A 14,906-nucleotide genomic window follows, 5' to 3' on the forward strand; every position below is an offset into this window, starting at 1 on the left:
TTCCAAGGAATGCTCTAAAGTTTGATCCAACCTACAACACCATTTATAGATTTCCATTGGGTGTTGGTTGTGGTTATTTTAAAGGTAACGTTGATAAGAGTGTATGACTCATCTATGGGGTCAAGGAAAAGAGTGCATTCTGTAGAGATGAATCAGTTGTCTGTAATGCTTCCAAACTATCTACATGATAGTGGTTCCTTTGATAAAACAGAGAGAATTAATTGGTTGTTATTGGAGACGTACAAAGACAAGGAAACGGGTGAACCTTTGAGTCCACAACATTCTTTTGCAGTGGAATATGCTCAAGATATTGTGAAACAACAAAGCGATAGCCTGTTAGTATTGTAAATCAATTTATTTACTTAGACATTTAATTCTTTTTTTAATTTATCTTCATTTTTTGCAGGGATTGTGGAATGTATGTAACTGCTTATGCAGAATATTTGAGTGACAAAATCAACATTCCCTCTGTTAGTTTTCAGAGTGAATATCTTCGCAATAGATACGGAACATTGTTATGGAAGTATGGTATGGACAAAGTCAAGGCTGGATATGTTAGTGATACCGACGATCCTGCAAGGCCAAAGAGTGATTACACTACACAGGCAGAAGGTGGACTGGTTAATTTAGAGTAGTTAGGTTTATATTAGGGAAAATGCACAAGTACTCCCTCAACCTATGCTTGAAATCCCAGAGACACACTTATACTATACTAAGGTCCTATTACCCCCTGAACTTATTTTATAAGTAATTTTCTACCACTTTTTAGCCTACGTGACATTAGTTTGAAAAATAGAAGTCAACCATCGTTGTGCCCACAAGATAGTGTCACGTAGGCTAAAAAGGGGTAAAAAATTATTAATAAAACGGAAAAGGGCCTAAAATACCCTTGAAGTATTGAAAAGGGTACACAATTACCCTCCATCCACCTATTGGCCCCCAAATACCCTTCTCATCCACCTTTGGGTCCAAATTTACCCCTTTATTAACAGACCAAAATTAAAAATAATTAAATAATAATTTTTAATGACGTGGCACTCAACCATTGGTTGTAATTTAATTATTTAAAATAATTTTAAACCCATCCATTTTAACTAAACCCACCCATTTTAACTAAACCCGCCTATTATTTTAAGTCAACATACTACTGTTCATTTGATAAAAACTATTACTTTCTCCCTCCTTCCTTGTAAATTCCCTGTGAACAGAGTACAAATAGTTACCATAACTTGTTCATTTGATAAAAACTACAACGAGTAAATTAAATCAAAAGAAATAGAAAAGATCAGTATTACCTTTAAAACAGAAGTTAAGTTGCCCATAATCATCTGTAAATATTCTGTATCGGAATATGGAAAAGATGAATTTGCAAATAAAGGAGCAACCATATCATTATTGACAGTGCTAAAAATATATACAGCATTGGAGAGGATTTGTTTCGACTCTGTTTCACCCACTTTCTTCTGCAACAGTTTTCCCACATTTTGGAAATATTTCAACTGAGTTTGAAGATCTATAACCTGTCAAATGGAAACAAACATTTCATAAAAAATTTGATCGAACTATCAAATTCAAACAATAATTACATAAAAGTAAGAGAATAAGTTTAAAAGGAAATATTGTGACTTACAAAGCCACGAGCGGTTTCAGCCAAACAACCCGAACCACCTGATGCAAATTTTACTCTATGTACCAAATGCTTCTTCCCAATTTCAAAATACGACGGAATAAATGGTAATTTAGCATATTCAGCTGCAAAATACAACCAACAATTATGTTCAGGTCTACCACAGTTAATACTTTTCAAACAATTGGGAAAAACGCAAATAAATATACCGATAAAATCAGGAATTAGGCGTCCATCGGAGTTCCTGCCTGTAGGATACTTGAAGAATGATTCTCCATACGGCAAATAATTTGCTTGGAAGTTAGTAGTGGTGTTGATGTAATTATTATTTCCAGGGTCGAAAATTGAATCACTGAACACGAAAAGGGCAGGTGTTTGATTAATAGGGTTGCGAATACACACAATCGGTGTGGCAAAATGTGCTACCAAAAAAAAGATGCAGAAGCTTGAGATCAAAGCCATTAGTATAAACACTAGTATATTGACTTAAAAGTAATAGGTGGGTTTAGTTAAAATGGGTGGGTTTAGTTAAAATGGGTGGGTAATGGGTGGGTTTAAAATTATTTTAAATAATTAAATTATAACCAATGGTTGAGTGCCACGTCATTAAAAATTATTATTTAATTATTTTTAATTTTGGTCTGTTAATGAAGGGGTAAATTTAGACCCAAAGGTGGATGTGAAGGGTATTTGGGGGCCAATAGGTGGGGATGGAGGGTAATTGTGTACCATTTTCAATACTTCGAGGGTAGTTTAGGCCCTTTTCCGTTAATAAAATAAGTTTAGAGGGGTAATAGGACCTTAGTATAGTATAAGTGTGTCTCTAAGATTTCGGACATAGGTTGAGGGGGTACTTGGGCATTATCCCTTTATATTAAGTTGAAGTTAAGTTAATTAGTATTCTGTTTTATAACTTGTCCTTCCAGCACAATATTAATAGTAGTTATTAATTTAAAGAATTCTTGTTGTCAAGAAATGTATTTCAATTTCAATTTTTGTCTCAAGATATATAATTTAATTAACAGTAACTCGCTATAAATTAATTTTGTAAAAGTAATATATACACAACTATAGCTTATACACTATAAACTTTGTTAACTGTATACATGATACTATATTTATACAATTATTACACAAAATGATACAAAATAATTAACTTAAAATGTTTAGTATTTCAATAAACCACAACGCCTGATACAATATTATCATCAGATACACAATATTCATAGAGTTCTTAAGTATATGATACACCTTTTATTATCAAAAATAAATTTGTGTATCTTTAACAATTAAAACACAATAATGTTATTAATATATTTAGTATCGTTCAACATGTTGCAACATATAAAACTCTATATATATTTAGTATCGGTTACAATTATGTGTCTGATAACAAAAATTTGTTATCAAATCCATTATATTTTTACCGTTTTAGGTAAGTGAGACTATACAAATTATCAATATCATTACACTTGATATAATACAATCAAAATCGATATATTTAGTATCACTACACATTTTGTATCTTGTAACATTTATATGAAGTTATAATCACATAAAATGAAAAAGTTCAAATCTTATTAGCAAACTAAAAATATCCAGAAACATTATTACATATGAAGCATAAAACAACAAAAAAAATAATCATCAAGAATCTTTTGGAAAGAAGGTACATGTTCTTATATTGTGACCTTCTTGTTCACAACGTCCACAACAATTTCTTTTAGTTGTTAGAGGATACATTCCGAATCCAACATCATGTTTGTTAATTTCTATGTACAATTTCAAACCTATATCAATCCAAATACACAAAGGAGACGAATTACCTTCAACAACATATCTAATCTCGATATTTTTTTCGATTCATCAACACCCAACTCAGCTGCAATTGCTGAAATAAGATTCATGAACGAAATATTTTCTCTAACCACTATCCCATTACTTTTGTATCGCTTGTATATAACATCACTTTCCCATGTTCCAGAATGTCTTAACAAGATCGAAATATTCATTATTTGAATCTTCACAAATTGCGTTCCAAAACTTTTTTAAGCCAAGCTTTGCTTGTTTTTTTCGAAGAACAAAGTGAAGGTTTGACAATTTCAAATTCACTAATGCCATCAATCAGTTAGAGGTTTATGCTGATTAGACGCTAATTTTGTTAAAAGCCTGATTGAATCATCGGACAAATTTTATCCCTTTTTTTACGCTATAACTGATAACGATAAATTAAATATTAAAGTATATGTCCGGTCTAATTTAAGTATCATTCCTCAATATTAAGTATCCGAATTTATAAAAGAAAAGGATTTTTGGTAAATAGATAAAGAGTAGGGATAAAAAGTAATTTGTCCATTAGACTATGTGATTTGCCTAATTTTTACATTTTTAAAATACAATTTTTGGAATATAAATCAGGTTAGAATACAACTCTATCTAAAATTGAAAGTTACAAATAAAAGTGAATAATGAATTTAATCAACATTTAGGAAAAATCTTTTTGAATACAATTATTGAAATACAACTTAAAAGTATAAAATCAGTTTGGAATATATATTTTTGTTTGATCAAAGGCTAAAAATAAAATTACACGAGTACAAATAATTGATATACTACATACAAATTACATTTATTTTGAATAAAATACAGTTGATAATTGAATTTAAACATAGCATACAAAATGATTAATTTGAATGCACATGGATACAATATGCTTAAATAAATATTATATTGCTGAAAAATATAATTAAAATATAAAAAAATACAACATATATACTAATATGAATACAATTTAAGTAAGAATATATATAATTTTAGTCGTCTATAATTTCATTTAAATAAATATAATATAAATAGAAAATAAAATTGACATATAAAAAATACAACTGATAATACTAATATGAACATAAATTAAGTATGAAATTAAATAAATTAAATATTAACTAAAATTGAAAAAATATTAACTAAAATTGAAAAAATATAAACACAAAACTACAATACCCTAAATAGTAACAAATCTACTTAAAAAATCAGACTCAAAAGGATATTTACTAAATAAATAATTTGAAGTTGAATAAATTTGGACACAAAAATACATAAATAATAAAAAAATTTGATATTAATCTAAAAAATACAAATCAAAAGAAAGTTATCCAATTAAATGAGAATATGATGTAAATATTTTATTTGATTATTTTCCATTTTTATGAAAAGAAGAAGAAAGAATCTAAAAGCACAAGAAGGGAAAAAAATTAATGAATAGAGAGAAAGTGAAATTGATGAGCAGTGACAATATATGAGAACATATGATTAATGTGAAATAAATTAGGAACTAAACTAGAATACATTTTAATTTTTAAAATATTGATATAATGACATTTTTAATTATTATTTTAAATTGTTGTTGTTTTTAACAATTAAGTTCTAATTTTTTCAATAATTTATGCGTAAGAGAGAAAGAATTTGGGCCCTTCTTGGGCCTACTGCAACTGAATTGTTTACATGTCATTTCATAGCCCTCTTTTTCTGTAAGAACTGTATATTAAACATACAAAATCCAGTTTAATTCCTTCAAACTAAAATTCCATTTCTGCTCACATATTTGTTGCACTGCACTTATATATCACGTATATCCAAATGTATACGGTCTGTATATCAGCCTTCTTTTCAGCTTTTCGAGACCTATAGTTTGCTTTTCTTCCACCGTATATTAACATTCCTCATAGAATAGTGAAGGGGCTGACTAGAGAGGGATTTAACTCGAAAATGGAAGGAGACATGTATTAGAGGATGAAATTGTCTCCCTATCGATTTCCCTTTTTTAAAAAAAAAAAAAGGAACTCCCCAACTGCTCTTCTCTAAAACTTAATCCCCTCAGTTGTGACCCAAAGAGATGAATATATAGATCGAAACAGTTGTAATTTTGAATTTGAATTCATATGCTCTTTTCGAGGCAATAGTGAAAAAGATTTGAAAAAACATTAAAATGGAGGAAAGGGGACGACGATGTTGACGATGAAGGAATATTGATGGTATTGAAGTGTTAACCTAATAAGGGAATACATGAGAGAGATATATAGGAGATATAGGAAGGAGTACTAATCCTAATAGGACTAGGATTAAGGAGTACTAATCCTAATAGGACTAGGATTAGTACACAGTAAATACTAATATTATTTAATACTATTTATTTAATACTATCTGTTATTATCCCCCCCTCAAGCTGAGCTAAGCGGAAGCGAACGGAAGCTTGGAACTGAAGTAATCGTGCTGTCGGCTCGGGAGAGGCTTGGTGAGAAGATCAGTCGGTTGTTATTCAGTGGGTACATACTGCAAAGTCATGGTGCCGCCCTGAACTTCATCGCGAACAAAGAGACAATCGGTATCAACATGCTTCATTCTGGTGTGTAGGACAGAATTCTTGGCCACATGATATACCGTGGTTTCACGGTATAATTAATACTTTTTCCTTAAGTTTAGTGTGTCCGAAAGCCCTTTTTGTGCTAATTTTGATATAAGTTTTTCTTTGTTTTGCAGGAAATCTGTCTAAAGCTGAATGCGGAGATTTTGAGCGAAAAATGCAGAAGAGACCACCTACGGAGCTTATGACGGTCCGTCGTGCTTGTGACGGTCCGTAGGTGGCAGCGTAGAGAAGCTGCTGAAGAAAGATGGGGAAGTCTGACCAAGTGTGGGATTACGAAGCTTGTGACGGTCCGTCATGGATATGACGGTCCGTCCTGCAGGTTCGTCGCGAAGATCAGAGAAGTGATCCCAGTACCCAAATTCCAAAAGTTGAAGTATTTTGTAACGAAGACCCTCGACGGACCGTCGTGCCTGTGACGGTCCGTCACACTTGCCGTCGAGGGGAATGAAGAAAGCAGCAGAAGAATTGCACCCAAGTATGGGGCGACGGAGCCCACGACGGTCCGTCATGACCACGACGTTCCGTCGCGTGGTCCGTCGACCCAGCCGCGTTTTGGCAGATTTCTAGTTATTAGAATCCTTGTTTAATTAGGTTTTTTTATTTTTTTTATAAATAGTTCAAAAAACCTCGTTTTTGAGGTTAGACTCTGGGAGATTTAACATCATATTATTAGACTTTGTTTTTCTCAGTTTTTTATTATTGGAGATTCTTACAAGCAACTCTTGTTGATTAATCAAGCAAATTTTCAGACTTTATTCTTTCTCATTAAAGTAAGTACATGAATTCTTGTTTAATATATTTGAATATTGTGTTTATGGCTATGAGGAACTAAACTCTATAACTAGGGTTGTGGGAACCATAGGCAAATAATGAGATAAACCCTAGCTAAAATAACAATTCTAGAATAGTGTCTTGCATGTATTAATAATTCTTTCGCTTAGAAGTCTTTTTAACGGATGATCAACGTTAGAAATCGCCTTAATGCTACTTGCCGGACCAAGGAGGTAGATAATAGGAAAAGAATTATTAACATAGATTTAGTGTATACTATCTAATAGGCTAGTATTGATTGGTACGAGGTAATAACTGAGTCAAATATCGAATATGATGCTTAATATGAGGTAAGGATAAGGGTTAGGAAAGCAACACACGTAGCCGAACCAAGGTGCGGAGTGAGATTTTCTAGATGCCGGACCAAGGATTTAGAAATACATAACTTATCACTTTGCATGCAAGATACTAGGAAAGAAATGTTATAGCTAGAATTATCAAGTTATGAACCTGTGGGGAACACGTAAACCCTAGTTACTTTGATTACTTGATTAAAACTCAACATTAAAAGTTGTTAAGTGTCTCTGTCAAGTTCGTTAGTTATTTTTATTTTATTAGGAAGTACAAAACCCCCCTTTTATGCTTTTACTTTTTAAGAAAGTCATCAACCGAACAATAGTAATTACAAGTTGGAGTTAAGTCTAGACTATTTTCCTCGTGGGAACGATCCCAACCTTACTAGTTGGGTTATTTACTTGACGCGACCGCTTTACTTCTCATTTGAGAAGTAAGTTTGAGCGTATCAAATTTTGGCGCCGTTGCCGGGGAATTTAGCTTTTAGATTAACTTGAACTTCTTACTATAGTTTAGTTGATATTTTCTGGATTTTACTTTGTTTTATTGTTTTTGATTCCTTTTCAGAATTATCCTCCTTGTATGCCAAATACACGGAGAGAAAGAGAACCGTTGTTCCCCTACGATCACGAGCTAGAACGTACACAGCGAAACATGAATCGTAACTTGGGAATCAATGATCAGGATCCAAACCAGAACATCCCAGCTCCGGCTGATGTTCATGGTCAGATGTTACCCGATGCTCCGGGTGAACATCAACAGAGGGGACAGAATCCCGCTCCACGGCCCCAAGCATACTACAGAGGCTATGATAACATAGCAGATTCGGACGGGCCACTGGTTTTGCCTCCTCTACCTACAGGCCACACTTTTGTGGTAACTAGTAGTCTGATGCAAATGCTCACTGCCAGAGGTTTGTTTTCAGGGCTACCTTCTGAGGATCCACATGCCCATATAGCTAAGGTAAGGGCAGTGTGTAAGAGTTGTGTGGGGAGGCCTGATTTGGATCTAGATGTAATAGGTCTCAGAGTGTTTCCTCTCTCACTGACGGGAGAGGCTACTATGTGGTTTACTGAGCTCCCATACAACTCTATTTTCACCTGGAACCAACTACGGGATGTCTTCTTAGCACGCTACTATCCAGTCTCCAAGAAATTAAACCACAAAGACAGGGTGAATAACTTTGTGGCACTACCAGGAGAGTCAGTTAGTAGTTCTTGGGATAGATTCACCTCATTCTTGAGAAGTGTCCCAAATCACCGTATTGATGATGAGTCACTAAAGGAATACTTCTATAGGGGACAAGATGATAACAATAAAGCGGTGTTGGACACTATAGCAGGTGGATCTTATGGAGAATGCCCTTATGCTGAGATTGCTGAGAAATTAGAGAAAATCTCCCGTAACAACAAAGCTTGGAGTACTAGGAAGTCCGATACAGGGAGAAACACCTTCGCAGTGCAGTCCACTCACAACCCAGCCACAGATGACATTCGTGAGGAAATGGCTCAGATGAGAACTGAGCTTGGGTTGGTACTAAAACATGTCACAGGGGGTGCAGAGAAGATAAATGCAGTCAATTACTTGGCTAAACCACCACCCCCTAACGGTGAATGTTACTATGAGGAGGATTCCTATGCAGTCAATGAACAAATGGCGGGTTTCCGACCAAGCGCCCAAGGCTCAAATCAGGATAATTGGCGCCAAGGTCAAGGTAACCAAGGTCAGAACTATGGTAACTACAACCGTGAGGGTCATTATGTCCGAGATGGTAACTACAACCGCGACAACAACTTCAACAGGAGTAACTATGGTAATAGAAACGACAGGAGTGGACGCTATGTTCCTCCTCAAAATCGTGAAGTTACTCCTAGGGATGGTGGAGATAGTATGGCGCGAGTTGAGGATATGTTGCACAAAATGATGAGGAGGTTCGATGCTAGTGATGAGCACATTAAAGAATTAAGGGGTGAGTTAGCTAGTATTGGGCAAAAAGTGGACACACACGCAATTTCGATTAAACAGATCGAATTGCAAGTGGCCCAATTATCTGCGACAGTGAACACACGGCAACCGGGCACTCTTCCTAGCAACACTGTCTAAAATCCAAAGAATGATGCACACTGTATGGCAATTACTACTCGGGGTGGTAGGCAAACCATTAACCCACCCATGCCATCAGCTGAGAAAAATGTAAGAAAGGATAATGATAAGGTGGAAAAGGGTAGTGGTGAAACAGATGAAAGTAATGGAACAGATGCAGAAGTACCTATCAAGGTAATCCCCATGCCTAGGCCACCACCACCCTTCCCTCAGAGATTAGTGAAAAAGACTGAGGATGGTAAATACCGGCGCTTCATAACAATGTTGAAGCAGCTCTCTATCAATGTCCCTTTGGTAGAAGCTCTAGAACAAATGCCCGGTTATGCCAAATTTATGAAATATCTGGTCACCAAGAAAAGATCGGTCACGTTTGAGGATGATGATAGATTGCAACATTGTAGTGCTATCGCTACAAGATCCCTAGTACAAAAGAAAGAAGATCCGGGTGCGTTCACTATTCCTTGCACAGTTGGGTAATTACATTTTTCGAAAGCATTATGTGATCTGGGGGCAAGCATAAATCTAATGCCCCTGTCAATTTACAAGAAGTTGGGTTTGGGGGATCCAAAACCCACTGCGATGCGGCTACTGATGGCCGATCGGACTGTGAAAAAGCCCATAGGGATACTCCATGATGTGCTAGTAAAAGTGGAGTCATTCATCTTTCCAGCAGATTTTGTGATTCTTGATTGCGAAGTCGATTTCGAGGTGCCCATTATTCTTGGGAGGCCATTTCTTGCTACAGGTAGAGCCTTAGTTGACATGGAGAAGGGACAGATGACATTTCGGTTGAATAATGAAGAAGCAACCTTCAACATTTGTAGGACCATGAGGCAGAGTGGTGAGCTCCAATCGGTATCTGCCATATCCCACAAAGAAAAGATGAAGAAGGGGACTGAACAAAAATTTGCAAAACAAGAGTTCGTGGTTGGGTATTTGGTACTTGTAGACAGTTCTGGGGTGCCTTGTCTTCCAGGTAGGCTCAAGTCCAAATGGACTGGCCCTTACTTGATTACCCAAATATTCCCTCATGGGGCAGTTGAGTTAAAAGCCAAGGAGGGGGTGCGGTTTAAGAAGAATAGAGATAGAATAAAACTCTATTTTGGGCATAAAGCATCGGGGAATAAAGTGATAAAGGCATGCCATCTTGATGAAGTCTGAGTAATCAAGTGGCCCCAGTCGTGCCGCGACGTTAAATCTGGCGCTTGTTGGGAGGCAACCCAATACTTGTCGTCTTTTTAATAATGGTAGCATTTTTCTATAAATGGGTTTTAAATTTCCAGGCACATCACCAGGAAATTCTGCAGAAAACTACTCCGCAGTAGCCACTGACGGATACAACGACGGACCGTCGCGTGTGAAACGGACCGTCGTATGCACCGTCACACCAGGTACGTATTTCTGTCATTATTTGAAACTAGGGCACACACGACGGACACCACTATGGGGCGTCGCATTTGCGACGGACCGTCGTCGGGGTACCGTCGCGCGATTAATGAAATTAACCCGACCCGACCCGGCTGGACCCCTTTTCAAAATTTAACCGTTTATACTCCCATCCCTCCATATTCCACCCCATTACTTCCACTCCCTCTCATCTCCCCTCTCTTTTCCACTTCCACACTTCCCCCACTTCCACAATCTCCCCAACCTTGTTACTATCAGTTACTTGTCGGTGCTGCTGTTTTTGGTATCTACCTGGCCACCTGAATCATTCCCCACTTGTGTTTTCTCCATTTCAAAGGTATGTGTCTCTAAATTTATACTCATTTCTCTTGTATTTTTGTTTATTAGTTATTATTTCGTTTCTAGTCGTCTCTTGTTACCTTGATATGATTATGTCTAGACCTAGGCTCTAAATGTTTGAATTTGCCATGATAATAACCCCATACATAGGTGATTTCACATTAATAGTTTCCTAGGTAGTTGGGATAGACACATAAAGGTCCACAACACTACACGACCATATGTGTTCATTGGGGTTGCTTAGGGTACCTACAGTTCTATCTCTGATATTCAGAACGAGACCCCGATGACGGTCCGTCGTATTCACGACGGACCGTCGTAGGGTCCGTCGCATAAGCCCTAGCACCCTCCCCAACGACGCCTGTGACGGACCGTTGTCCTCACGACGGTCCGTCCTGCACGGTCGTCCTGATGGTCGGAGACCCCTTTGAAAAGGGTCTCCAAAAATTTTCCAAGTGTCCAACGACGGACAGTTACGACGGACCGTCATACCCACGACGGTCCGTCCTACACGACCGTCATGATAGTCAGAGACCCCAATGATAAGGGTCTCCAAAAATTTTCCAAGTGTCCAACGACGGACACTTACGACGGACCGTCACACCCACGACGATCCGTCCTGCACGACCGTCATGATGGTCAGAGACCCCTATGATAAGGGCCTCCAAAAATTTTCCAAGTGTCCAACGACGGCCACTTACGACGGACCGTCACACCCACGACGGTCCGTCCTGCACGACCGTCATGATAGTCAGAGAACCCTCTTCTGAGGTTCTCGCATCATTTTCTAAGTGTCCAACGACGGACCCTTACGACAGACCGTCATACCCACGACGGTTCGTCCTGCTTAACCGTCATGATGGTCAGTGACCCCTCCTTCAGGGTTCCTTATATATACATATACCAAGTATAACACGACGGACCTCATGACGGTCCGTCATTGTCACGACGAGCCGTCATAGGTCCCGTCGTGTGGTACAGTTTCAATATTACTAACACATTTTTTTTTAAAAGTTTCATGTCATATGATCTTGCCTGATTTGATTGCCACTACTCATACTAACATTGCCCCTTTACAGGTACTATCGACTATGGCACCCAAGCAAGACCGCACTTATGCACGCGGGCGATCTAAGTCTGTCGCCCCGTCTGCACGCTTGATCATCAGGTCTGATGATGAGCGGGACCCTGAATACATGCCCCCAGGCACCTCCGCTCCTTCCCGTGCTACACGTGCCCCCAGAGCCACACCCAAGACGGTGGCGTCCGGCGTAGTCACTGCCTCCCAATCTGATGAGGAGCGCACACTGACCGGCACACCCTCTGGGTCGGCCACAAACGAGGAAGGAGCGTCTGGCTCCTTGGGAGCATCCTGGTCCGAGGAAGCTTCAGGATCTGCTGAGGTTCCCGCACCCGCCACTGCTGCAGCGTCGGCCTCGTCTGATGAGGCTGACAGTTCAGACTCCACATCCGGCGCACCAGCCCCGGTCCCCATCCCAGCCTCTGACCAGTCAAACCGGTGGTGCGTTGAAGGCCAGTTTCAGGTTTACTCCGACGCGAAGTTCTTGACCGATAAAGGAGTAATGACTCGAACACTCACCCTGGAGCGGCGGGTACTTACAGGGAGTCTCCCCTCGATGCCGGAGATCCACAACATATTCACCAGGCATCGCCTAGAGTGGACAGCCCGTCCCTTGGGACGATACAGTGAGGAGATGGTCCGAGAGTTCTACGCGTCCTACGTAGCGACTCTCCGATCACAGATCGACAGGCGGGCTGCTCCCGCGTAACAGGCCCCATTGGAGCAGGTTCTAGTCCGGGGCGTGCAGGTTGACATTTCCCTGCCCGCCATCCGCCGGTTCCTATACGGCGAGAGTGCAGATGCTAATCGGACCCCCATCACTGCCGAGTTTGACTACCGCTGGCAGGTAGTGAAGGATGGACAGTTCCTGCGAGAGCCAGCACTGAGGGAGACCACCAAGCGGTGGATGGCCCTACACTTATCAGTCGACGGAGAGGGTGCAGATTGGGTCACCGAGCCGAAGGGGGCCATCAAGAAGGCCAACCTCACGTTCGTTGCCAAGTTCTTGTGGCTGCTCGTGCGTCACTGCCTTTCCCCCACAGCTGCTGATAACATAGTCACCTGGGATCGAGCAGTGCTGATGGCGGCGATGATAGCCGGCTTCGAGGTGGACTATGCATGGCTTCTCCAGGCAGTCATGCACGAGAGGGCATTCAAGGTCACCACCACCTACCCCTTTCCGTGCATGATCTTTGCCCTTTGCAGGTCTGCAGGTGTGCCCATATGGCACATAGATCAGTTGAGGACCCCGCCGGGTACCGTTGACGTCGGCCTCATCAGAGACGAGGCCAATGAGTTGGCCCCACGTCGAGGGCCCCATCCAGAGCTGCCACCACTATCTGATGACCTTGCAGATACGGTGGCCCAAGCTCGCACAGCTACACAGGCATCCACGGACACTACCCCGGTCGAGTCTATCCCGGGTAGCAGCACAGCCCCTCTACCGACACCGGCCCCGCTTGCCCGAGTCCAAAAACTGGAGGCACAAATGGCCACTCTTCTGCATCATATCCAGCCGTGGATGCAGAAGTCTATTGCTGAGTCTGAGGCGCGTATGGAGAGGCAGATGCAGCGGAAGATTGCTGAGGTTAACCAGCGCCTTGATGCCTTTGAATTGAGAGTATTAGCTCGACCAGCCCCTCCGGTAGATGTGTCGACTCTCCAGGCTGCAGTCGCCAGTCTTCGTGCAGACATCGACACGATCCTAGCGACAAGAGTGTCAGAGTCTGTCGAGCCTGCTGAAGATACTGTATTGGCGGCTCTGTTTTCTACTCCAGACGTTCCCCCATCTTCCCCGAGAGAGAGTGTCAAGAGGCGGAGGGGTCGATCAGAGGATGAGGCGCGAGCAAGAAAGAAGGAGCGTCGAGAGATGGAGGCCGCGAGGAGAGCCTCACTTGCTGAGGCGGAGGCACACCAGATCAGAGCATCATAGATAGCGGCTGGGGCGTCTAGCTCCCGCACTGTAGAGACAGCAGGAGGCACTACTGAGGGTGCAGTTGTTGCTGAGGACATCACTGAGGGTGTCCAGATTGCAGAGGATGTGGGTTCTGGGAAACTAGACCCACCAGCTTGTTGATCGACGGCGCTATGCGCCACAGGTTTGCTTCACCTACCCCTCTAATCTTTAGATTTTTTTTATGCATTGGGGACAATTGCATGCTTTTTTGTTGGGGGTGGGGTAAATGGAAAGTGAGTGTTAGGGTGAAGTCTGAGTAGCCCAACTCACTATCCTCTTTTGGGGTTTTCTTGCCTGTGTTCTTTTTCCCCAAAAGACTGATTACTTTTTCTGTTGAACCGGCACGTTATATCTTTTGTACATAGTTTAACTTTGAAGCATGATGGCTGAAATGATATCCCGATAAAACTGGAAAAGGTTGCATGAAAAGGCGTAGTAACTGATAATTGTGTGGATCTAAACATGAAATAGAGTTACACCATTGCACTACCCTAAACCTTCAAGTCGAACTAGGTGTCTGATAATCTGGTACAGTGATGAGATGTCAAGTGAGTGTGAGGAAAGTTGAATAGTCCACTACTGATACTGAGCTAGAACTTGCCTGGTTAGTCCTGCTAAAAGTAAGCTGTAACATACAATTAGGAAAGGATCATAGGCCCTTATTCAATATAGCCCATTTCTAGCCTAAATAAAAGAAACCAAGTGAAAGTTATCCTTCGTTGATCCAAATAATTTGAGCTTAAAATTAGACCTTTCTTTTTCACCCCAACTGATCTTTTCTGGGAACAATATGTTGGCCCTGGTCTCTCCTTGGACATGTGCACCTCAGCTTATGCCAAAAGCA

General features: G+C 40.2%; 1 protein-coding gene across 1 annotated transcript; it reads right to left on the reverse strand.

Annotated features, from left to right (window-relative positions):
• Positions 1 to 10,543: 10,543 nt before the first annotated feature.
• LOC138339578 (uncharacterized) lies at positions 10,544 to 14,637 on the reverse strand. Its single transcript, XM_069291390.1, has 2 exons — positions 11,538 to 14,637; positions 10,544 to 11,432 (listed from the first exon to the last, which is right to left on the reverse strand). The coding sequence occupies exon 1, from the start codon at positions 12,517 to 12,519 to the stop codon at positions 12,139 to 12,141; it is 381 nt and encodes a 126-aa protein (XP_069147491.1). The 5' UTR covers positions 12,520 to 14,637; the 3' UTR covers positions 10,544 to 11,432; positions 11,538 to 12,138.
• Between the last annotated feature and the right edge of the window lie 269 nt (positions 14,638 to 14,906).

The sequence above is a fragment of the Solanum lycopersicum genome, chromosome 11, assembly GCF_036512215.1.
Source record: "Solanum lycopersicum chromosome 11, SLM_r2.1".
NCBI lineage: Eukaryota > Viridiplantae > Streptophyta > Magnoliopsida > Solanales > Solanaceae > Solanum > Solanum lycopersicum.

Bases quoted from the DNA above. Each gene is read 5' to 3' on its own strand.
- LOC138339578 (XM_069291390.1), bottom strand. From the start codon at position 12,519: ATGGGGACCGGGGCTGGTGCGCCGGATGTGGAGTCTGAACTGTCAGCC.